The following is a 25,534-nucleotide window of genomic DNA, read 5'->3' as shown; positions in this document are numbered from 1 at the left end:
ATACATTCTATAGCTTTTTTTCTCTTTTCATTTACCTTGCTAATTGCCAATGCATTCGTGAGTATGCTTATCAGACATGGTCCTTATAAGATTAGATAAGCTTTTTCATGTGCCCACTTTAAGTAAAAGAAAAACTAAAGGAAAAAGAATCTATTATGTTTCTTCTTCTTCTTCTTCTCCAAGCTTCCTTTAACATCTATTATAAAAAGAGATTAATGAAAAGATCATTACATGTTTCTTTATTATATGGTTCTTCATGACTCTCATTGAGAGACTTAGTATATTTATCTTTCTTTATGTAGACAATATCTTTGAATACTAATAACTAGAGTATGAGATTCAAAGGTAGTCAACCTTCTTTCCCGATTAAATCATGACCCACACAACCATGTGCTTCTTCATGATTTTCATTGAGAGACTTAGCATATTTAGCTTTCTTTATACAGACAATATCTTTGTCAAGTAATAATTAGAGTGAAAGATTCAAAGACAGACAACCTTGTTACTCTAGTGAACTCTTGAATGGCCACACACTAACCTCCTTGCATGAAAGTTTGTCTAAGATTTTGCATAAATATGTTATGTAGTCACCATCCATTCTATCCACTTAAGTCCTAGTGAGTCGGCTCTGTATACTTGCTTTATCGACTAGGACACCGTCTAAGTTTGTATGGTGTAAAAATGTTTAAATCTAATGTAAATATAAATGGGAGAGAAAAAGGCAAAAAATTAAATGATGTACATGGCCTCGCTTTTTGGTGAGAGAATTTTAAATAGATTGTTGTGAGTTTGTGTCTATTATCTTGTTAAGCTATTTTCTAATCTTGAAGTTGTAAATCTGTTTCCTTATTAAGTTTTCCTGATCTCGTTTTTGAAAAAAAAAATGATTTGCATGATCCTCCCTAATTTCCTCAAATTGTAGGACTCCGGCTATGAACGAAGAACCAAAATCCAAGTCTAGAAGAACATATAGTTGCTATGAATAGAAATTTCATAAACCCTATACCTTCATCTCAAAACCATCGAGATTTCACCAAAATTTTACCCAACTTTGTTCCCCTAGAGTTTATATGGTTTTTGTGCAGTAGTAGATTCAAATAAGGTTTAGTAAGGGGGAAAAAAAATGTACCGTGGGGTATGGCCACTTGGCGTGGGCTGTCCACCAGTCTTTCAAGACGTGTGTTGTGGCTCCGGGTAGCTTACCAGCACGCCTCTTCCTCAGAATCTCCTCACGCACGTCCTTGAGCTTTGGTTCATATTCCTGCAGGCGGGCGAAAGAAAGTCAGATTAATAATCAACTCATTTCTGCACATACTACTACTGTCAACACAAATCCAATAAAACGTTTTGGGCTTTGCCTTCTTTAGCTCGTTCTTTAGCTCTCTTCGAACATGGTCAAAAAGCGACTTCTCAATATCACGAGGAAGAAAATCATCGATCCCTAAGCGCCCCGAGCCTTTGTAACTAATCAAAGCGACTTCTCAATATCACGAGGAAGAAAATCATCGATCCCTAAGCGCCCCGAGCCTTTGTAACTATCAATATCACTTTCTTTCTCGTCTTCAGGCATCATGAATCCATTTCCTGGTCCAACAGATACACCTGCATGAATAATAAGGTACAAAAAATTAACCTGAGTTGAAAAGATTAGCATTGTTAAAAGGTCAACCTCAACCTTAGCGTTCTACAGGTCCTTCAACTTCCAATGGTACGATAACGGGAGGCTCATATACATGTAGCCTAACCTATTACCATCTACTTACCGGTGAGGTTGTAGAGTGCCTGCTCGATTTCCAAGCATGCAGAGATGGCCTTGGAGGCCTGTATGCCGATGTGTTCTTGAAGCTGCTGTTTGAACGACTGCAACAATAGAATGTAATTCACCTGTTTAAGCAACAACACTTTCAGAGGCATCATCTGCATGCACCCAAAGGTGACGGTAATGTAGAGTATGCTTTTCTGTTAACAACAATCACTAAATCAGAGTCTTTGTGCTCCCAAAAGTAGTCTCATTTAGCCTTCCAGAGCAGCCTGATTCAACCTTAAAGCGATGATGTATGTTCTAAAGACTCACTCAACCTTTCAAATTAGCCATCATGTTATATACTACTAGTAGTTATATTGTATAGCTAGTAGTATATAACATGATGTATGCTAGTTAGTTGTCATATTCTAAAGCCTCATTTAACCTTTCAAATTAGCCATGATGTTACATACTACTAGTTATATCATATAACAACATTTGTAATATCCTTGACCCACATAGTGCAAATGACTACTTCCATGGGACACATTGGATTTCACAAAAATAAATAAAATCACGAGTTGAGGTTAGACCTCACAATCTAGTGGGTAGGGTGGAACTTTTGCTAGCCTATGAGAAAGTGTGCCAATAAAAATGGCTCAGTATTCTTATCATGTACAAGCTAGAAAGAAAGTTTGCACATGTTTAGTTTTTCAACATAAAGTTATTGAAGTATCTTTCTTTGAAGCGTCCTTATGATAAAAACAAAGCTTGCACATGTTATATTTTTGCACATGAAGCTAATGAGGTATCATTGTTTGATATATATATATATATATATATATATACACACACACATAAAGTGCAATGAAGCTTTATCGTACTATAACCAAACTTGTAATAAGCACACTAAAAGTTTAATGTCAACCTTAATCATAAAAATTATGCTGCCCATCGCTTGGTAAGGTTTCTCTCGAAGTACTCTTCGTTTTCTCTAGTACTTTGCCCAAATAAGCTACATTTCAAGGGAAAACTATGCTTTAGTTAACATAGTTTATATATTTCAAACATTTTATTAAGGGAAAACAACTTTTTTCCAACAAAAGAAAACTTAATATACAGTGTGTGTAATATAAATTTACTTTTAAAAATTTTGATTCAAATTATATACTAAAAAAGGAATATATACATTTTATTTTTTTTCTTTTTAAATATAGCAATTGAGAATATGGTTCATCGTTTTATGTAGAACTCTAGTATTATGTTATATATGTTATATATAGACACTATAGTTGTAGCCAAACTTGATCTTTTCGTATCTCTCTCGGGTCTCTTTCATAGAAATATATTTTTCTTAGAAGTTAGACAACATGATTTATCATAAAGGTTTAGACAGAAGAGGTAGAGCCGCAATAGGGAGGGATTCATGACACTAAAAAGAATACGTAGGATAACATATGAACTCAACATCAGGGGATATGCTTTGGAAATTTTTGATAGAGAAGGGATTTCAAATTAAAAAAAAAAGTTTTTATAAAAGTGGTAGTTTGATCATCTCAATAAGGGGTTTATCATCTCCAAAATGGGTATATCTATAGTACAAAAAGGGGTGTATTATCTCTAAAATGGGTGTGTCTAAAGTATTAAAAATAAATTTAATGGTTTTGAATTCCAAGATTTTAACACTGTACAGATTTCGCACTTTTGGGGAAGCAAAAAACACAAGTACGAAAGGCGATAGTAAATTTATATATACATGTGACAAGGAAAGGATGAGTTTCGATATGGTAAATCGTATGGAGATGAACGAGGAAGATGAAAGGAGTACTGAAGAAGAGGAGACAAAAAGTGAAAGTGAAGAAGAAGAGAGTGATGATTCTGATATAGAAAATGGACAGGTGTCTTTCATACTTGGAGAAGAAGACCCACAAGGAGTAACTCAACTCACAACCATATATGAGGTAGAAGAGGATGGAAGATTTGAAATCATGGAGAACCTAATGCAACCAAAGACTTCCAAACCTCAATTGCAGGAACTAGTAGAGAAGATGTTGAGTACCAATCTTACGTTAGAAGATAGGCAAGAGTATCTTACTATGTTTGCCACATTTCCCAATCTTTTTATCACTTTTTTATGAAGAGATAAGAGGATTTAGAGGTTAAACCACTCAAGAATAAGTTAAAAGAAGTTTTGAAACTAGTATTTCAAAAGTTGAGAAGACTAGGACAAGAAAAGACTCAAGTATTCAAGGAAGAGGTACACAAGGCTTTAAAAGCCGATTTTATTTATCAAGTAGAAAATTTAGATTGGGGAAATCCGGTTGTGATAAGGCCAAAAAAAGATGGAAGATGGAGGATATATGAAGAAGTTTTTGGCAAGGTTAAAGAAAAGTTGGGATGAGGAATGTGAAGAAGTTTTTAGCAAGGTTAAAGATGTGTCGGGAGATATTTCAAATAGAACAGCCCTTGAGTTTGATAAGCTATTGTATGTGAATTCTTCTATTGGACCAGATGCAGTAGGAGCTATTCTGTTGAAACAAGGGAATGATTCTGGGTACAGGAGGCGAGTGTATTATGCAAGTAGGGTGAAGATTGAGATGGAGAGGAAATTAACTGAATCAAAATTGGTGATATCAAGCCTAGTTTATGCTTGCAGAACATTCCAATCATACTTATTACCCAAACCCTTTGTAGTGTTGACCAGAAGTGTTGACCAGATATACTCTTTTAGCACAAATTGTCAATAATACTAATTTATCAAGAAGTATGCTCAAATAGATAGTTGAATTGCAAGAATTTGAATTCACATTTTTGATCAAGGAGTCCACTCGAGCTTCTTTGGCCGATTTACTCACATGTAAAGAGGGGCCAATTCTAGTAAAAGAGGTAGAAAAACAAAGTAAAAAGATGGAAGATTAGCAACTTGTCAATGCTCGTGTAGTCTTCTTTGATGGCTTATTCAAAAAATGTTTAAATCAAGATACTGGAGGAATGGTGGTTCTAGACTCACAAGGAAAAGAAATACAAAAAAAAGCATTTCAGCTGGAGGTGAAAAGCAATAATGAGGCGAAATATGTAGCTCTATATCAAAGTTTAAAGGTATGTCTTAATTTTGGAATTAAAAGAATTGCAATTAAAGGAGATGCTTTTTTGGTAGTCAAACAGGTACTCGGAGTATGGAGAACTAAGCATACCCATCTCAAAGCTTGGGTAGGACAAGTGAAGAGATTACTTGGACATTTTGAAGCATGGAGCATTCAACACATTGATCGGGAACAAATCATGGAGCTCACAAAGCTTTTCAAAGAGCAATTATGTCCACACTTTATGAAGCTAGGGTGGATAAACCATTGTATCAAGGAAGAGAGTTCCTTTACAAAGAAGAAGCATATCTCATGATAGGGAAAGTGCCTCAAGATATGCCAAAATCAGACAGGTACCACTTTGTTAAGAGATGTCAAAACTTTTCCTTGATTAATGATGTTTTATTCATGAAAGGACCAGATTTAGTGCTAAGAAGAATTCCTTGGAGAGAAGAAATCTATTGGATCTTGGAAGTGAATCATGAAGGCGGCTGCGGAGGACATTTTGCTTTCAAAATCAGATTACCAAAGATATTATTGGAAGGTTTTATATGGCCTTCAATCCAAAAGGATGTACATCATTGGTTTAAATCATTTTTACAATGCCAAAGAATGGGAAGAAGAATACTAAAGTTTGAGCCCATGATTGTTATACTTTCTTTTAACATTTTTAAAAAATGGAGGATCGATGCCATTGGGTCATATCCCATGACTGCACGTGGGAAATGCTATATAATCACAACCATTGATTATCTCTCAAGATGGGAAGAGGCTAAAGATATAAAAGTAGTCAATGCAAAAGAGGTATCAAAATTTGTATATAAAGGAATTTGCTATAGTTTTGGGGTACCACTAGCTCTGCTTTCTAATAGGGGATGATGATTTAGAAGTGAACTGATGGATCATCTATGTGAGAAGCTAAAAATTCAACAAAGATATGCTACACCATATTACCTCCAATGCAACGGGATGAATGAAAGATTTAATGGGTAATTGATACACATGTTAAGTAAAATGACACAATCTCATGAAAGGACTTGGGATTTAGAGCTTCCGTGTGCACTTTGGGCTTATAGGATTATAGTCAAAGAGGGCACTCAGTTCTCTCCTTTTCATATTCTTTATGGTGTCAAAGCTTTATTATCTATTGAGGTGGAAATTCCGACCTCAAAATTCTTGGTAGAAGAAGTGAAGAACAACATATTTTCGAAAACAAGATTCTTGAACTACAAATAGCAGAGCTCGACACACGATGTATGCTATTGAACATTATCAAAGGACCTAAGAACAAAATTAACAGAGAGTTAACAAGAAGATCAAGGAAAAAACTATTGAAAAAGGTGACCTAGTACTCCGATATAACAGTAAGCTGGACAATAAAATTTTCACAAAGTTTTAAACAAAGTGGGAAGGTCCTTTCAAAGTGCAACAAAGATTCCCTTATGGTTCATATCAGTTAGAAGATTTGGATGGCACATTGCACGAGAGAAGAGTCAATGGATACTGATTAAAAAAGTATATATCAAGGATGATGATGATTAACACCAATCAATCAAACAAAGAGAAGGGTGAAACATGTTCAAATAACCAAGGTGAAGATAATTCTCTACAACAACTATTTGAGGACTACAGGACATGAATATCCACAGGCTGAGGGGTGGGCAAAATATGTTAAGTGGTTTTTGTGAACCCTAGAATGCACGGAATAATACTAGGATTGTTGTGAGATTTTATCTCGAATGGATTTTTAAACTATGATATCATCATTGTACATATAGTATGATATGATTGCATGAGGAAAATAGGGTGGTATCTCTTTGCAAATAATCTCTTGAAGAGGAAAGATAACCTACAATAACCAATGCATAATGGTGCTGACATCAAGGTGATATGCTAAAGTCAATAGAGCCTCAAAGATTGGCAGCTAAAATGTTCATGGTGCACAATGGACACTTACATAAAGGCATACCAAACTTTTGGTGGACGTTTTTTTCTCTCTTCTCATATATAAGGCCATAGACAAGGTATTATGGGACTCATCATGAAGGTGCTTCTAAGGATTGACAACAAGAGTTTGTAATTGCAAATGGATAAATTCAAAGGCCAGCAAGAGAGTGCATAACCTTGGTAGAAAGGAAGCCAATATTGAAGTACTTTGCGAAACCCCTCTTGGCATTGCAACATGATGAATTTGAGAAATGGGTAGCACCCTTTGAAGAAGGAACTTACTATATGGGCATACCTTTCATTTTTCAAAGGTTTTGAATTAAAACTCAAAGATTTAAGTGTGGTTTAAATATTTGCTGGAGCATTATCTAATGGAGAAGAACATTTTTTTTAAAATACATTAAAGGATGGCAAAGAGTAAAACATGGAAGAAACCGGTTATTGACGTATACAAAAAGCAACAGCACCCAGATGCCATGTAACTTAAGGAGGGTGGAGGATAGAAGAAACTGAACACTATGAATTAAAAGCAAAGGATGCATGGAGACCCTGGGCAAAGCCAACTTGGAAAAAAAGAAAAGGACGACATCGAGCCACCCATCGCAGCTATGGCTGCATTAAATTGGAAAGATTCCTGCAAAGAAGAGAGGATGCTGGAAAAGTGAGAAAGGAGATGAAAACTGTAAGGCAAGCAAAGACTATAAAATGGGGATGAGTTTGCTGTCGACAAAAGAATTTTTGCATGCTATGCTGAGTTCATGGCGAGTTTATGTAGAGTTGGATTATTTTCTTTGGTGTTATCGACTGTGGTTAGCCGTGAGAGGACGTTCATGGCTGCCGGATAGCCGATGTTTAAGCGAGACAATGTAGGTGATAAACGTCTTACTATAGACTAGAGAGAGGGAAAGGTAAACTAGGTCGAGTGTTGAGGCAGCCAACCAATCAAGAAGGGGTTTCTCGAGTAGAGATAGAGCGGCACCTTGAAAGCGATTCATCCAGCATAGAAGAAGGTCATAACTTGAGGCATAATTGAGTTGTTTCCACAGTGGCCATCAGCAAGGCAGTTGAAGGCATAATTGGGCTGCTTGTGGGCAGTCTATCAAAGAACTTAGGAGGCTGAAACCAAGGCATACTTCAGGCATATCATTGTCATAAGGATCGGAGGCATGGACAAGCTTGTATACCTTATTCTCTTCCCATTATCATGATGAGTCACTAGACTTCTCTAATCTTGAGCTAGTCATAATGTGTTGTTTGGAGTTTATGTTAGTACTGGGTGTGTTTGAATGATGTATATGAGGGGATGATGCTATTGTATGGTGGAATATTAAGTCCCCTTTAACACAAAACTTTGTAAATCATAAACATGTGATGTTTTTGTGTGTTTGTTCAATGATTAACACAATCATTGAGGCTAATGAGCCCATTGAGTTGTATTGAGAGTTGTATTGTGAGTGTGTATAAAAAGGAGAGATATACAGGTAGATCCTTTGTGTTGATGGTGTGAAGGGTAATGAGCATTGGTCCTTGTGATTGTGTGGGTTTGCGTCAAGACAAATCCAGTTATCCTTTGGATATTGAGCATATGTGTTGACATTGAGAGTGTGTGAAGGTCCCTTGCCACCTCTAGGGTGGTGCCCTCTTGCTTCCGATTATGTTTTTATTGGGTTATGTTGGGTTGTTTGACTAGCCTTGGATGCTTGGTTGTTGACCAACGGTGATAGTGGAACTATAGAGAGGGAGTGTGAGCTTTACCATTAAAATTCTAACATCGTCCTCACCCCCAAGACATCAGTGATGCATCAATCCTAATGGTAGATGCATTTTGACTCAAAGAGGACTCCATTGTATCCATTGAAGCCCACCCTCCACTTCTCCCACCCCTTCTGCCTCTCTTGCTTGCTCTCTTTTACCCATGATTAGAGCTACACAGAAGTCACGAAACTTGCCACACTAACCCATACATAATCTGATTAAACACAATGATGTAGAGCAATATGTATGTGAATTCTCTATCAGAGCAAACATATTCAGTTTGTCTTTTAAACTGCTCTCATACACATACTCAAACACACACACATAGACAAGGTGCTATATTTTGGTTATGTTAAGGTGTTGTGTTTTGTCTTTTAAAGTTCTCTTATACACAATTTTGCATACACACATATACACTTCTTTCACCATAAAGGATTCTATTTGCACATGAACACATAAACACAAACATCTAACATACACACACACACACATACAATAACATACACACACACATACATTATTACATACATGAAAACATAAAAACACACCGATACACACCCACACATACAAAGAAAAACATATGCATACATGCATACACACACAAATTGTCATGCATGCATATAAACACACAAACATAAATACACACACACACACACAATCAAATACACATACATGCAAACACACATAATCAAACATACACACACAGAGACCTTCATGCATACACCATATACAAACACACACACACACACACACACCCCTTTATGCTTGAACCATATAAAAAGGAAAAAAACAAGTCAGTCATTTCCAAGCCGCTTGTGCCTCAAAAACACTATGCAAACTAGGGTTATCTATGGGTATGGGAGGTGTACTACAGGATGCCCCTGCATATATTGGATCTTGATCCGTTGATGATCCCCACGATGAGCACATCGATAAAAAAATAAGGTCGTTAGTAATAATCTTAATGTACTAATAATAATGCATTAAGCTTTAAGCTCTATGCATGATCTATATGCACGCATACATATAGCCTATGTATGCTCTAATATGTGAGAGGATCCCACTTCACAATACTTGCTAGACCTCCATACATTAGCATTCAATGTAGCTTCCCATTGAGCTCTAACATAAGGAGCTCTGGCAAGCATTATGATGACTATGTTTATACACATGTAAACTCTATGAATAGAGAACATACCTTATGCATAGAAAAAGAGATAATAAGCAATATATGCTATATGCAAATCATAAGCATAAAGCCATAAGAATGCTCTATGTGAGTGATACATGCTCTATGCATAAACATATATGCATGCATAACTCACATAGAGCATGTGTATGCTCTATGTGAGAGATACATGCTCTATGCAAAAACATATGCATACATAGCTCACATAGAGAATGCATGCTCTATGAAAAAATAAATGCATACATAGCTCACATAGAGAATGCATAGAGGATACACATGGCAAACGCCTTATGAATAAAGCTTAATTTATATGCCATATTGATTAAGCTTTATGTAGAAGGCTTTCCATATAAAGCCTTATGCATAAAAACATAATGTATAAGCTGTAGCATAAAGCCATAATGGATGAGCCTTTTGCTTTATGTAATACACACAAAAATCCTCCCAAACATCGGGGATGCACCATAAACAAGTAAAGAAAGTCATTATGAAAGAAAAGTACTCTTACCTTGAGAAGAAGAGAAGCTGTGTTTACATTGTGAAGTTAAGCCTATGTTGCAAACACAATCTACAAGTTAAAGCAAATATATATTTTGGTAAAGCACATGTGTATTAAGCTTATGCATAATCTTAATGCATTTGAAAGCATTAATAATAATGAATTAATACATTAACGCATTAATGCATTAGGCATAATCTTATGCAATAATGCATTAAGAATAATGAGTTAATACATTAAGCATAAGCTTTACGTAGAAGGCTTTATGCATAAGGCTTGTCATAAGTCTTTATGCATAAAAAACATAATGCGTAAGATTAAGCATAAAGACATAATGCATGAGCCTTATGCTTTATATTATACACAAAAGATGCTCACAAGCGCCCAGGGGTGCATCATAAACAAGTAAAGAACGGACTTATGAAACGACAAGTACTCTTACCTTAAGAAGAAGAGAAGTTGAGTTTGTGTTTATGAAGTTGAGCTTATGTTGAAAACACAATCTACAAGTTTAAGTAAAGGTATATGTTAATAAAAAACATGTGTATTACACTTATGCATAAAACTTATGATAAGCTTAATGCATTACTACATTATGCATAATACATAAGCTTATGCATAATCCAATAATACATTAAGCATAGGCTTAAAGCATTAATGCATTATTAAATTATGTAATAAGCTCAAACCATTAATGCAATAAGCATAAGCTTAATGCATTAATGCATTATGCATAATACAATAAGCTTATGCATAATGCAATAATACATTAACCATAAGCTTAATGCATTAAGCATTAAGCATTATGCATGTTTTCATAATGCAATTATGCAATGTTACATTATGCATAGTACATTAATGCATTAAGCATTATTGCATTAAGCATAAGCCTAATGCATAATGCAATAATGCATTAAGTGTAAGATTAATGTATTAATGAATAATGCAATAAGCTTAATGTATTAATACATAAGTACGATGCATTATGCATAAGCTCAGTGCTTTATGAATAATGTATTAATAAGTACTAGAGGTAAAAAAACTCAAGAAATACTCCTTGGCACCCGAAGGTGTAGAAATAACAAAGAGTTTTGTCAAGGGCTTACCTCTTAAGCATTTTCGAAGCTTGAGGGAGTTTGAAGAAGATTACTTTAACCTAGACCAAGAATATATTGACCTAGCCACAAAAAGAAAAAGATTAATAAAGTTTTATTTATAAATAACTATTAATACAACTAGTCAAATAGGCATGTATACAACACAAAGAGAAGAGAGCAAGCAAGCAAGAGAGAAAGAAATCATAGTGAGGTAAGTCTAAAACCACAATTAGTTCACTTTATAAAAAAGATTAAATAAAACAAATAAAATAAGGATATGATACATACCTTGATATCACCTTACTTGTGATGCTTGTGGAGGGAGGTGTTTCTTCCTTGTCCGCTGGAGAAGAGGGTTGCTTGTGAAGGGAGAAGAGGGTTTGAGTGTGAAAGGGGCCTTGTGCATAAGGCATAAGGCATATAAGGGGATTATACATACGTTTATTATGCATAAGAGCCTTATGTATAAGGCTTATGGCTTATGCATAAGACATGAGGCATATAAGGGTCTTATGCATAAAGCTCATGGCCCTATGCGTAAGGTCCTTATGCATATGGTTTATGCATAAGGATCATATGCATAGGGTCCTTATAAATATTTCTTATGTATAAGGCTGTTATGCATAATGCACAACGCTCTTATGCATAATTATGTATAGTATGCATAAGCCTTATACATAGTATGCATGAGGCTAGGTTATAAGACTTATGAATACATGCATGAGGCTATGTTATATCCATATGTATAGTATGAATCTATTTGCATAAGTATGATTTGCATGAAGCTCTCATGCTTTCTCCAATCATATCTCATCTACATAATTGTTTGTATTTTGTAAGAAATCAAGGTTTCTCCTACTTGAACTTAATTTTCGTAGGACCCTTCTCGCCATCATTAATCATCATTAGGGTGTTCACCTAAAAAAGCATTCTCCTTACATGAGAGAGGAAGAAGAAAAGAGAAAAGAGAAGATGTAAGGGTTGGTTTGGAAACATACACTTAGCCAAACCTAATTGGGTTAAGTCCTGGATGTGAACCCCCTAGGGGCTTACTCTACCACCACTTGTGTCACCCAAGTGGAGCGTTCCTTTAACTAGGTAGAAAGAAATGAGAGAAGGAGCTATGGAAATCTCAACTCCTATCTCAATGCCTTCATATGTGCAAGAGAGAGAGAGAGAGAGAGAGAAGAAGAAGAAGAAGAAGAAGAGAAGATAGTTAGCATCACCCACAAGCACACACTCCACAATCAAGCAAGCAAGCATGCATCAACACACAAGCTCACCACCATATCCACAAGAGAGGGAATTCTACCAAGAGGATATGATCAGATTCAAGAAATCGATGGTGGCAATGATGGTGAGGTCCGGCACTTGATCATACTTGGAATTCAATGTGTGCATCTGAACAGGCATGCTTTCTTCAGTGTATGTACTTCTGGAAGTGGGGGGGATAAATCATGTCGTAAGCTTAATCATTTCATATCTTTTTACATGAAGCAATTTGCACGGTTTTGCATAAAATTAAATCACATGGAGTATAACCATTCTTTGAATAATGTTAACCATTGTGGTTAACATAACCCCTCCCTCATTCATGTCCGTCTGCGCAACTAGCAAGAAAGCTCATTGGGTGCGGTAATAGAGAGAGGTGTGGACAAAATAATACCATGATTTGGGGTAGTTGGGGAAATAGTGTAAAGCTTTATAGATTATCCAGAAAGTGGTCTCCATCATGTCTTTAAAGGTCTGGAGGTGGCAGGCGGGCATCCACTGTATGTGCTCGTAGTAGCCGAATAGTTACCTTAGTGTGTGGCCTTTGTTGACGTCAAAGATCAGCCCTTGGGAATCTTCATCATAGTGGTGCCAAGTACAAAATTCTGTCGTCGAGAGAGGGTGATGATTAGGTTGAAGAAGTGGATGGTGATGATCTCCATCAAGGTGTCCAGCTTGCGCTTTATCTCGAAAGGAATGCCCAGAGTTATGGTTTGTGCTTGAGTGGCGCATTCCTTGGCCACCCATAGCTATGCAACCTTTAGCTTTAGTCTCTTCTCCATGATGTTTTTATAGGCCTCAAAGGACGTGAAGATTTTGTTTTAGCAATCCTAGGAAATTTGGGCGATGCGGCACATTTTGTGGGCTTCCTGTTGGGCAAGGGAGAAGGTGTCTTGGGGATTGACTTGACATCTTCTTGGGCTATTTCTATGTGATATGCTCAAGTCCATAAGGCAAGTTGGAAACCTTCTCCCTACTCACCAAAGTCTTATACCATGCCACCAGGTTGGGAGGATCTACCCAAGCCCACCATCCGTATACAATGAGAATCCATCTCTTCTTTCATACATATTTGATCTCTAGTAGTGTAGCTGGACATCCTCCAGCCTCTCCAACTACAAACTACCTTAGCATTTGGTTATTCATTCTCCTCACTGCATCACTTAGACTTCTCATGGCTTCACCACACATATGCATCCAAAATTGCTACCTAGAAAAGACATATATAAACACACCCTTGTCCAAACCCATGAATATATAGCATCTTATCCACAACAAAATACCACGAGGTCACCAAAGCACACATGATCACCACCAACCCCAATGGAATTACACTTAAAAAAAACACAAACCTATCATATCATCATCCTCACAAACCCAACCACAAGGACACCCTACAAACGCAAGGATACATTGTCACTGTGAGACAGACAAACATATGAATACAAAGGATATTGGTATTAACCTAGATTTCATTAGAGTCGCATCAACTTTTACATGAAGTGAGCTCTATGTACCTTACACTCTATGAGCTCATACCACTATGTGCAACCACAAAGATGGCACCCTCGATGTCTTAACCAAAAGACCAATGATTAACCTCTCTCAAAGAGGCAAAGGAGAAGCCGTCGTGCTGCTGCCTTCAAGACTATCACTAGCAGAAGCGACCTTAGTGGAAGAAACCTTGCAGCACCACATCCACTTCAAGCAACAGCTCGACGTTGTCTTTGTAAATAGGCTACTTAAGAATGGTTGGGCACTGGTACACTAGCAACATGATCATGATCTTATGCAATCAACCCTTAGAGAAAGAACACCTTATAACACCACATCCACTTCAAGGAATAGCCAAATGTTGTCTATAAATAACTCACATGTGAATGTATGGTAACTAGTACACTAGCAACACAATCATGATCTCATACAGTCAAACCTTCCACCATTGTAAGTCACAATAGCAACAGATGTGTCCAAATCTCCACGGCTCCCTCATGTCTTCTATTCCTAGCTTCAACAGAAGCTGGCATCATAACAAAAATAGTCCCAGATTGTCAGCCTCTCATAAAAACAAAACACTGCTGCTAGAAGAAAGGCACCACACCCTCACATTCTTTCCCTCCACATTTTTTGGCTTGCATCCCACCACAGGATTCCATCTCTTTGGCTTTTATCATGCTAAAACACATGCCCTTCCTTTCCTTGTGATGGGATAGCACTGTGTAGCTACCTACCATGCAAAGGCCTAAATTCCCTTCCACACACGTCACTTTATGCTAACTACTTTGGTTCCCCGTAAGAGGTGTTCACACCGGCCATTACTTCCACACTTTGGGTAGCCCATAGGAGATGCCTTGGCTACACCTTGGTGCTCATCCACAACTGGAGTGGCTCCATCAATGCGTCACACAATTCCATAAACCTTACATGATGATATACCTTATTGCCATCCAAGTCGAACACATTGACCACACATTGATGCCTTTACTTGAATGGGAAAAACCTATCAGTGTGTGTGACCACACATCTAGTAGCAATGGGGACCGTGCGCTTAAATTAGCCTCCCACTTATATAGACTAGTACTTTACTTGATAATATCTAAAATATGTTATGTCTATGATTTATCATCTGTAGTACATAAGAAAGAGTAAATTATCACATTTCTCTTACAAAAGACACCTAATTTACAAAGAACTAAACGCTAATACTATCCTCTACCAGGTCTTGACAAGTGTGTCTTCCTCCACCTCAAGACCCATTGTATAAAGATCAATAAGAAGGTTGATTCCACTATCCAAATTGCTAGTTATAACCTCTATGGGGACGTTAGCCCCATTATTTTCTTTTCAAATATTTTATTTTTGGATATGTTTTTTATTTACATCATTTTTCAGGATTAATGTGTCATTAGGGGAGATTTAGGCTCCAAATGGGAGGCCAGACTGATTGAAAACTAGTCTGTTTGAAAACTTTCTTCACAATTTGAACTTGGTTATCTTCATTTCTCACCTCTCTTACATCAACTTATCTCCTCCATGTATATTTCATCTCTTCTTCTTCTTCTCTAGGTGCCTTTTTTGGCAAGGAATTATGGGCGACTAGTTTTGTGAAATTGGCGAGCGGTTAAAATTGTAACACATAGGTAACTCTAACATTACTCTCTCTTTCTCCCTCTCTCTCTCTCTCTCTAAGGTTATTGATACATGTACACACTAGCACTTTGCACACTTTTGCGAGATATTGTTAAAAGTCACTTCCATACATGAAACTTTGAATACAAAATCCATGGAAAACATAATTAAGTGTTCTTGGTTGAAATCGTAACACATAGGCAGCTCTAACATCTCTCTCTCTCTCTCTCTCTCTCTCTCTCTCTCTCTCTCAGGTTATTGACACATGTACACACCAACACATTGCACACTCTTTCAAGATATTGATAAAAGTCACTTACATACATGAGATAGGTCAATACAAAATCCCCCATGGGTTGCGGATAAGAACATTGAAAATCCCCCACACAATGTGCCTACTATATGGGCAGTGGGGCCGAAGGCACTAATCTAACTATTGAGGAGGTCAACACATTGGTGCTTGTAGGCTATAACTTATAGAGTAAGACATTGTGAAGGGAGAAAAAAACTGCTTTGAGCTCAAGTCAACTACTAGAAATGCCCAGGGAAGAGGAAAAACACATTCATATATGATATATCATGAGATGGCCGTCGCACAAGATAGAACAAGATGTTCATAAGAGGCTGCAAAAGGGATCAAGAAAGCACTAGATATTAATGTACAAGTTAGTGTAAGTTTTTCAAGATTCCAAACATGAGGCTTTCACCATTGAAATGTTTGGAGAAGGTTCTCATGTGGGAAGTTATGGTATGCACATCAAAATGCATCCATCATGCTAATGTCCAGATTTCTTGGGAGAAGGGTCAGAAAGAAAAAACCCTACTTAGCATGCAAGTACTTATAATTTGTTTACATGAGAGTCATGGGATTGAGCCAAAATGAAAATATGTTCATCCAACAACCAATTTTGACAGAAAGAGAGGTAACCAAATGCCTACATAAAATGGACTTACCTTGAATTGTGGTTTAGTTGAGAACTCGTGTTAATATAAGTTTAACTTCACAGATGTATGTGATGTGCTAGAATATTTTGGAATATCATTTTATAAGAACAATTTTATTTTGCATTTTATTTGGTTATATCATTTTATTGGAATAATTTTATTTTGCTTTGGATTGGGTTGTATCATTTTATTGGAATAATTTTATTTTGCTTTTGAGAGAGAGAAAGAAAAAGAGAGAGAGAGAGAGAGAGAGAGAGAGAGAGAGAGAGAGCGATAAAGAGAGAGAGATAGAGAGATACATAGAGAGAAAGAGAGAGGTATGTAGCCAAAAAAATCTCCCCATTATTTTAAACCGCTCCCATTTTTCGGAAATTGCTTGCCAAAAAATTCCCCCCTTTTCTTTGAGTCTCTTTTCTCTTCGATCTAAATGGTATGGTAAACTTCGTTAAGCTATGTTTTCTAATCATGATTTCTTTGTGATTTTATTTTTTTTGTTATGTTCATTAGCCTTACTAACCATGATTTCAGTTATGAAAACTTATAGGATTATTTATGAACTCGAATAGAAGGAAAAAGGAGAGCAAGTTCATAACATTTTTTAAAAGTTTCATTTTTGTTATTTAGATTGTTGAGCCCATCGAAATGGTTTTAATATTCTTTTCTCCCTTTATAGATGAACTCTAGGAGAAAACACGTATGTGCAGCATTTAAAGTTTGGAGCTTTATAGGAAAGATGCTGATGGTATTGAATTAGATTGCTTATTTAATTGATTTTGTCTTGGTGTAGTGCACTATGTTCAATGCTATATGGTGTCAGGGCAAGCATTTTCGAACACAACGGATTGATGATAAGAGAAACACATAAGATTGCGGCATCATTGCTAGCTTTGAGGGAGCCAATGGAGCCATGGATGATTATTGTGGCATAATCCAAGATATTATTAAGCTTGACTTTCGATGCTTCTTTGTGTATGTTTTGGATGTAAAGTGGTTTAAGGACGTGGTGGAAAGAGGCCCTAATGCAACAATCAAATGCCATGCAAGTGGCTTTGTAACTATTGACTCCACAAAGTTTTGGCAAAGTAAGAAGGACACACTAGTACTACCGCAACAATGTGAACAGGTACTGTACACACATATAAAAGTACTCACTTTTAGATATTTGATACCTTCGATGCAAGGAAAATAACATGATTGTATTTGTGTTTGAATTAGGTTGTCTATCAACCAATGGTGGGTGGATAATAACAGATGGTGGCATGTCATACCTATTATGCCACGTTCCAAAGTGATGTATAGTACATTTATGAATATGGAGCGTATGGAGGATGATCATGGCCATGGAGGTGATGATGACCGTGATACAAGAGAGGAGGATGATCATGAGATAGGAGATACAGATATTGAGGCCATTACCCGTGAGGACGAGCCTACCATTGGTGATGCTGATTTCGATGAGCACATGAGTAGCACAAGTAGTAGTGGGTTGAATGTATTTGTAGATCTAAACACTTGTTTGGATTTTGAAGTAGATAGTTTGGCAAGGAATGATCTCATTGAGGATGAGATTGAACCGTAGCCCATCATTGATATTGGCTAAACTATTTTACATATTGTCTCATTCTCCTCACCTCACTTATTTTTTGTATATGTGGGTTTACAAAAAAGCATTGATGTTTTTGTTAAAATTATGTGCTTTGGTAATCATGGGTAATTTTTGGTGGAAAGCAGTGATGTACATTTACCAGCCTACACCAAAATCTCATTTTTTGTACTCTCTGTTTTGCGTCTAAATACACGTCTAATTCTCAGTGTAGACGCACTAATAGACGCCCTAATACAGGCGCTATTAGACGCAGTGTTAGATTCTCAGTGTAGACGCCCTAATACACGCGTAAATAGACGCGCTATTAGACGCGCCCGTAATTTCTCTATTCAAGCAACACCTGTATAAAACATTTCTCAGTGACGGTTCTCTAAAATTGAGTTCTAAGGTCTCTTTGATAGCATTCGAAATGGTCAAAGCTATGTTTTCAACATGAAACTATAAAAAATAGCCAAGTGCCCACTTTGCACTAAAATAACTCAAAAACAAAAGGGATTTAGCTTTCTAGAGTCTCATACACTCTTGTAGAGTTTCTTGTCCTCTAAAAATTTCATGTTTACCTCAACATCTGATTCTAAACACAGAGAAAGATAAACTCTTCGCAAAATAACCCCCAATGAAGGTTATCCCTAGAATCTAGTCATAAACTAGCAAATATTCTATCTTCTAATTCTTTACCCCACCAAAAGTGTTTATTCTATGAGTCGTATAGATAAAGGCGATCATGTATAATTAAGAAAGTTAAGATTTACTCATCATTAAGTGCACCCTATATCGACTCAGATTCTCTCATATACATACTTATTAATTTATTTATGTAATATCAATATGAATTTGAAGCAAAATAATTAAAAGAGAGTTTGTGTACTTCCTTTGACTGGGAATCCATGTCTACTCTCTAGAAGTTGTGGAAGAGTTGTTTGTAGATTTGGCAACCCTCTCAGATCTGTTGTTAGGACTTCAACCTTCAATAGCTATAACTTCGCACACAGTTATCAAAAACTAGTCTTGTAGGTACTTAAAATTACCAGAACATGTGTGATTTATAACTTAGCACGGGCGAAATCGATAAAACCAGCTATATATGAAAGTCGACTCTAAAAATAGGACATGTTTTACTTTTTTATAAAATTTTAATTTGCATGTCTATATACACACTTAAAGGCTTCTTTTAAGCATATTAACTAATAGAAAATACAAACTTTAATTTTATCACTTAGAACTTTTACTGCTAGAAAACTCCTAGAATTCCTAAAATCTGTAGCATCCAAAACTTAAGATTATCGTTAATCATAACTTGTTTAAACTCGAAGGTATGTTACATTAGCCCTTGAGAAATAGTTTTTTCTTATTCAACTATTATACTTGAAATAGTACTTGAGAAGTCATATACCTTTGAATTTCAAGAAAATTCTATTTTTGTTCTAAGATTTCTTCAAGTAGCCTTGGAACGAATGACTTGCTTGTCTAAGATCTTAACTTGATATAAAAGCTCTTAACTTAATTCTTCATTTCTTACGTCACTACAAGAGAATCACTGTTTATTGATGCTTAGTTTCCATTCCTGGGCTCATTGTTGAAATGAGCGTCGAAATTCTCATGGAAATATGCGCTGAAATAAGCGTCAAAATAACAGTGAAAAAAATCTTTTTAAAAAAAATTAAATTTATATATAATATTTGCTAGTTCCCACCTTGGGGTGTGTTTTAGCCTTCTCTTTGTACCTCTTTGCAAGCATATGTGTCTATGAGAGAGAGAAAGAGAGAGCTAGAGAGTGAGATTAGAGAGAAAGAGAGAGAGAGAGAGAGAGAGAGAGAGAGAGAGAGAGAGAGGGGGGGGGACCGAGGGAGAGAGGAGGGTAGAACCTCCATCACGCTCTTTGAAGGAGGACAAATGCTAGCTCCTCCTTCTCATCACTTAAGAAAGTACTCTGTTTTACAATGAAATTAAAGTTCATCATCAACTTGCTCATCCTCAGTATAGCGAGATCCATGGCTCCAAATAAATCTATTTCTAGAAATACTTCTTCATTGCTGTCAATTGGTGGAACCGGTTGTCTTGTAGTAGTAGAAGGTAATTCATCCATGTCATCATCCTCTTCTAGCTCTAGCATGAGAGCTGTCGATGCATCATGATCATACTCAGCTTGAAGCTCTTCTTCTTCTAGATTATCTCTAGTGTGTGTTTCTCGTTTAAGATGTATTTTCTCAATGAGTACACCTTCATCCGATCCTAATCCAGTGTGAGCCTCACCTACTTCCTCAACTATTATGTCTTGTTCTTGTTCTTCTTGTTGTTTACAATAGGTGCTATGTTGAGATATCGAGCTCGTCTAGTGAGGCGGTGGCCACTGATGACCCGCCTGGGGGATAGGCCCCACACTTACACCACTGGCATGGTTGGTGAGATCTTGGGTGATATGCGGCCAGTGGGATGACAGGCTGTGTGACAGCCATTCTAGAGACTGGCATAGTTATAGCGCCAGCTCATTTAGTCGGGTTCACACTATAGAGAACCCGTGTATGTATTTGGTTGAGTACCTTTCATATTATTGTGTACTCTTATCTTGTATATGGTGTGTTGAGTGTTGAGTAGAGAAGAAGAAGATTTTCAGCCTCTCACCTTGTGTGTTCTCTATTAGGGTTTTGTGAGTGTGTGTGTGTGTGCTTGCAACAAGAGCTCAAGCTCTCTTCCCCGCTGCATATTTTCATGGTATCAGAGCCTGGTTCGTGCTAAGGGCTGAGCTGCAAGCAAGAGAACCACAGGAAGCGGTACGAGGGTAAGAGCTTCAACTACTCTTCCCTATTGTGTTGGTGACTACACCCTTGTCGGGAGCTCTACGGGAGGCACCGGCAAACGGTCTCTGATTGAGGAGCTTTCTTCGCGGGAGTAAAGCTATAGGGCAACTATATAGTTCTATCGGACTGAAATTTTCGGGCCGAAAACGCGTTTCGGGTGCGTCTGGACCTCCGTTTTTCAGAAAGCGGGTGATTTCGAGCACTGCGGATAAGTCATCGATTCTCTACAGAACTTTGTTTTAAGAATTGCAGGAAGACAGATTGACTGTACAGACACTGTGGGTGCTGCAAAGAGGTCTACAGTTGCCATTGGGTGTATGTATGCGCATTGAAGTCACTGGTTGTGACATTTGAGAGTACTACAGTACCGCTATGCAGAAAATACAGCAGTTTGTGCAAAAAAACCAGAGTGCAGTTTTTGGTAAAGTTGTGTGTTTGGCAAGATGTCAAATGATGGGATAACTCATATTGTGGCTGACAAGCTTGATAAGAATAACTTCCATGCTTGGAGGTTCAGGTTGACGAATTTCCTGATGGGAAAAGGCTATTGGGACTATATAGAAGGTGAGCATGAAGAGGCACCGGAGATACCGGATATAAATCCGACTGCTGCATATGTGAAAGAGTTTAAAGACTGGAACCAAGGAGCCAGGAAGGTTATGTATTGGCTATCCATTAGTATACAGGACACCATGATTGGGCACATTCAGGATGCCAAGTCCCCCAAGGAGGCGTGGGACACCTTGGTAAAGCTCTACGAAACAAATACCAAGGCACGTAAGATACAGTTGAAGAATGAACTTCATACTGTGTAGAAAAAGAGCATGTTTGTGAATGACTATGTGTTGAAGATAAAGGGTATTGTGGAATCCCTTGCATCTATTGGTGTGTTAGTAGATGATGATGACAAGGTGGAAGTCTGTCTACGTGGTCTCAGGCCACAATACAAGGCGTTCAAGACGTCTATTCAGACTCGGGAAAACATTCCCAACTTTACAGATTTGGTGTCTATGCTGATTATCGAAGAGAAGAACTTGGGTGAAGACCAAGAGTCTTCACAAAGCAAAAACAGTTCAGAGCAACAGGCCTTCTACACGAGTTCAGGAAGAGGACGAGGTAGAGGAGGCCGTGGACGCGGTCAAGGAGGTGGCCGAACAGGTAATCAGAATTATGGCCAACAGCAGCAGCAACAACAATAAACCCAGAATCAACAACAATAACACGCAGGTGGAAGAGGCAAATTCAGAGGCAGGGGGAGTCAAAGAGGCCGTGGAAATTGGCAAAGGCAATATAATGATGCACGTGAATGCTATTATTGTGGTAAGCCTGGACATGTGCAGTCAGAATGTTATAAGAAGCAGGCTGACATGAAAAATGGGAAAGTACAGCAAAACAACTATGCATCCTCAAGCAGAAATAATGAGGATAATGAAAGGTTGTTTGTTATGCAGCATGTTGTGAATGCCATGTCTGAAAATGTTGATGCAGCACAAAAAGATAATGTATGGTATGTGGATTCAGGCGCTTCAAACCACATGACGAGTCATGGGGAGTGGTTCAAGGAGATGAAAAACCCGGAAAGACCAGGTTTTGTGGAAACAGGGGATGACACTGCTCATCCAATTGCCCACGTTGGAGATGTGCCATTGTCTATGCAGGATGGCAAACTGAAGTACCTTGCAGATGTACTTCATGTACCGAACATAACAAAGAATCTGGTTTCAGTTGGCCAGATGATTGAGCAGGGTTTGCAGGTTCGGTTTAACCTTGATGAGTGTTATGTTGTTGAAGATTTCAAAGACAAGTGCAGGTTGGTTGCAAAAGGCAACAGAGTGGGTAGAATGTTTACGTTGAATGTAGACATGCCTGAAATGAGTGCTGCGATGTTTGCAAATGGTTCAGGAATTGTTGCAGACACAGACATTTGGCATAAAAGGATTGGACATGTAAATGTGCAGAGATTGAAGTCTATGTAGACAAAAGGAATTGTGACAGGGCTGCCAAAATTTAAAGTGGAAGGTATGCAGAAAATATGTGAAGCATGCCAATTTGGGAAGCAGACAAAGCATGTGTTTCCACATAACAGATATGTGAGCAGAAATGCACTAGATGTTGTGCATTCAGATGTATGGGGTCCTACGAAGACCATATCTATGGGAGGCTGCAGGTATTATGTGACTTTCATTGATGACCACACAAGGAAAGTGTGGGTATATTTCATGAAGGAGAAGAGTGAGGTGTTCACTCACTTTCAGAATTTCAGAGTTTTGGTTGAAAAGCAAATAGGGAAATATGTAAAGTGCCTAAGGTCAGATGGAGGGGGAGAGTACTTCTCCAATGAGTTCTCTGAATTTTTGAAGAAGAATGGTATTCGGAGACAGTTCACATGTAGATACACTCCGCAGCAAAATGGAGTTGCTGAGCGGAAAAACAGGCACATTGCTGAGATTACGCGAGCATTGATGGAAGAGAAGAATATGCCGCATTGCTATTGGGCTGAGGCTGTTTCTACAGCAGTATACATCATGAACAGGACTCCAACTGCAGCCATACATGATGTAACTGTTGGCTATATATAGAATGTCTCTATATATAGTCCCAGGATCTCCTCTATATATACTCATCTATTGTGTGTATTCCACACACCTTTGGGGATGCATATGACGTGTCTCTCTCTCTCTCACGTTGGTTCAACATGGTATCAGAGCAGACCACGAGCGAGTATTTTCGTCATAGCTGACAAGGGAAGTCGAATTAGCAGATTTGGCCCGCATAGTCTTCTTGGAAACGACGATATGATCAATTTTTGTATTCAGAATTTTGTCATTCGGAGACCGTACGACCAAGTTACGATTGATTTTCTGCAGCTGTCTTGGAAGATGACGATTTCTGTCTGCTCCTGTTCTTTGGCTTCTTGGAGGTGAGGAGGAGGTAGAGGAGGCTCTTTTTGTTCCTCTTCTTCTCTTTTGGTGTGTGTATATGCATATGTATGCATACGGTTGTGTATTGCGAATAGAAGAAGAAGCGGTATATGTGTATTACGAATAGAAGAAGAAGCGGTATACTTCTCAGTGTCGGGAGCAGCGCTTTCACAGAGGTAAGTGCTTACGGCTTTCTTTTATGATGGAGATTATTTGTATATGAGAGTGTGATTATGCTCAGCCTTGCTTCCCCTACCAATCTCTATCACTCCGTCTCCATGAAACGTGCGGTCTAAGTACTATGCGGGCAGGAAGGGGAAGAGAGAGGAACAAAGGGCGGGCCGTCTCAAGGCCGAGTTTTGTGATTAGGATTCTTCTTCTACTCTCTTATGATGTTTTCAATACATATCCATACTCCTCTTACCTATCTACATCATCATCTGTGGCATATGAGAAGAATAGCAGTGAAAAGTGTTTTTTCGGCAGGCTCAGGGGGCTGTTTTGCAGAGGGCATAACTTTCTGTAGGAATGTTGGATTTCAAATATTTTTATATCAAAATGTAGCCCTGAATAATCTCTACAACTCTTGTGTGATGCAAATTTTCTGGTTTGGTCTTCTTCATGCTCCAAAATTCGCCGCAAAAACCGGCAGAGAGCGGTTTTGGCAGTTTTGCAGGGAAATCTGATTTTTTGCCATTTTGGGGGTGGATTTTGGAGGTCCTCCACTACTTTTTTGCAGGGGCTCCAAATAGACAAAGTTGTTCATTTTGTTTCCCTCTACAACTTTGTAGTCTTGAGTTTTTTAAGATTTCTTCTAGTTTGAGAGTTATGGCTCTCTGAAAGTGGCCGTCGAAACTGGCAGGCAGTTTGGCACTTAGAAAAATTTTGCCCAGTTTGTTCTGTTTTGACCCAACAGGGGGTAGAGGGTGGTTTTTGGTGTAAATTGAACAGGTTTATTTGTTGATGGCGATCGGTAGAGGTCCGATAGTGAGAATTGTATTCCTGATTGGCATGCATAAGGGTATATATGATTGATACGATCGGTAGAGGTCCGATAGTGAGAATTGTATTCCTGATTGGCATGCATAAGGGTATATATAATTGATATTGTGGTTGTGGGTAGAGACCCGTATGGTTATGATATGCTGATGGGTTGCAGGCTCATTTGTTTGTGATCGGCTGAGGTCCGATAGTGGAAATTGTATTCATGATTGCTATTGGTTGTACCCTGATTGTTGAGCACTTGTGGTATGCATGAGCATATGGTTGACTAGGCTGCAGAGTCCGAATTGCATTGTGGAACTCTTCTGTGTCGATGTGGTTGTTGTCAAGCAACCACTGTCACGTTTCATTCTCGGTGTGGCTCTCTCGATACCGCACCGCCTCTCGAGTTGTTTGGCCGCGACATGGTGATATTGTAAAACTTATCCTTCCATGCATCTTTTCCGCCGGACCCGTAGTGCGTGGGTGTTTGGCGCGCCCTTGCATCCCTATGTTGGGAGTGTGCTCGTCGTTGCCCCGCCGCCTGCTCGTTCATCTTCTCTTCCAT

General features: G+C 38.0%; 1 protein-coding gene across 1 annotated transcript; it reads right to left on the bottom strand.

Annotated features, from left to right (window-relative positions):
* Positions 1 to 849: 849 nt before the first annotated feature.
* Positions 850 to 25,534, bottom strand: LOC147621406 (homeobox protein knotted-1-like 3). The gene is made up of 6 exons (XM_086824452.1): positions 25,361 to 25,534; positions 1,764 to 1,959; positions 1,537 to 1,602; positions 1,359 to 1,477; positions 1,130 to 1,261; positions 850 to 930 (listed from the first exon to the last, which is right to left on the bottom strand). The coding sequence occupies exons 1-6, from the start codon at positions 25,532 to 25,534 to the stop codon at positions 850 to 852; spliced, it is 768 nt and encodes a 255-aa protein (XP_086680578.1).

Source organism: Cibotium barometz, chromosome 30, assembly GCF_041138505.1.
Source record: "Cibotium barometz isolate CiBa-2024 chromosome 30, ASM4113850v1, whole genome shotgun sequence".
Taxonomy (NCBI): domain Eukaryota; kingdom Viridiplantae; phylum Streptophyta; class Polypodiopsida; order Cyatheales; family Cibotiaceae; genus Cibotium; species Cibotium barometz.
This window is presented reverse-complemented; position numbering and strand designations above follow the sequence as displayed.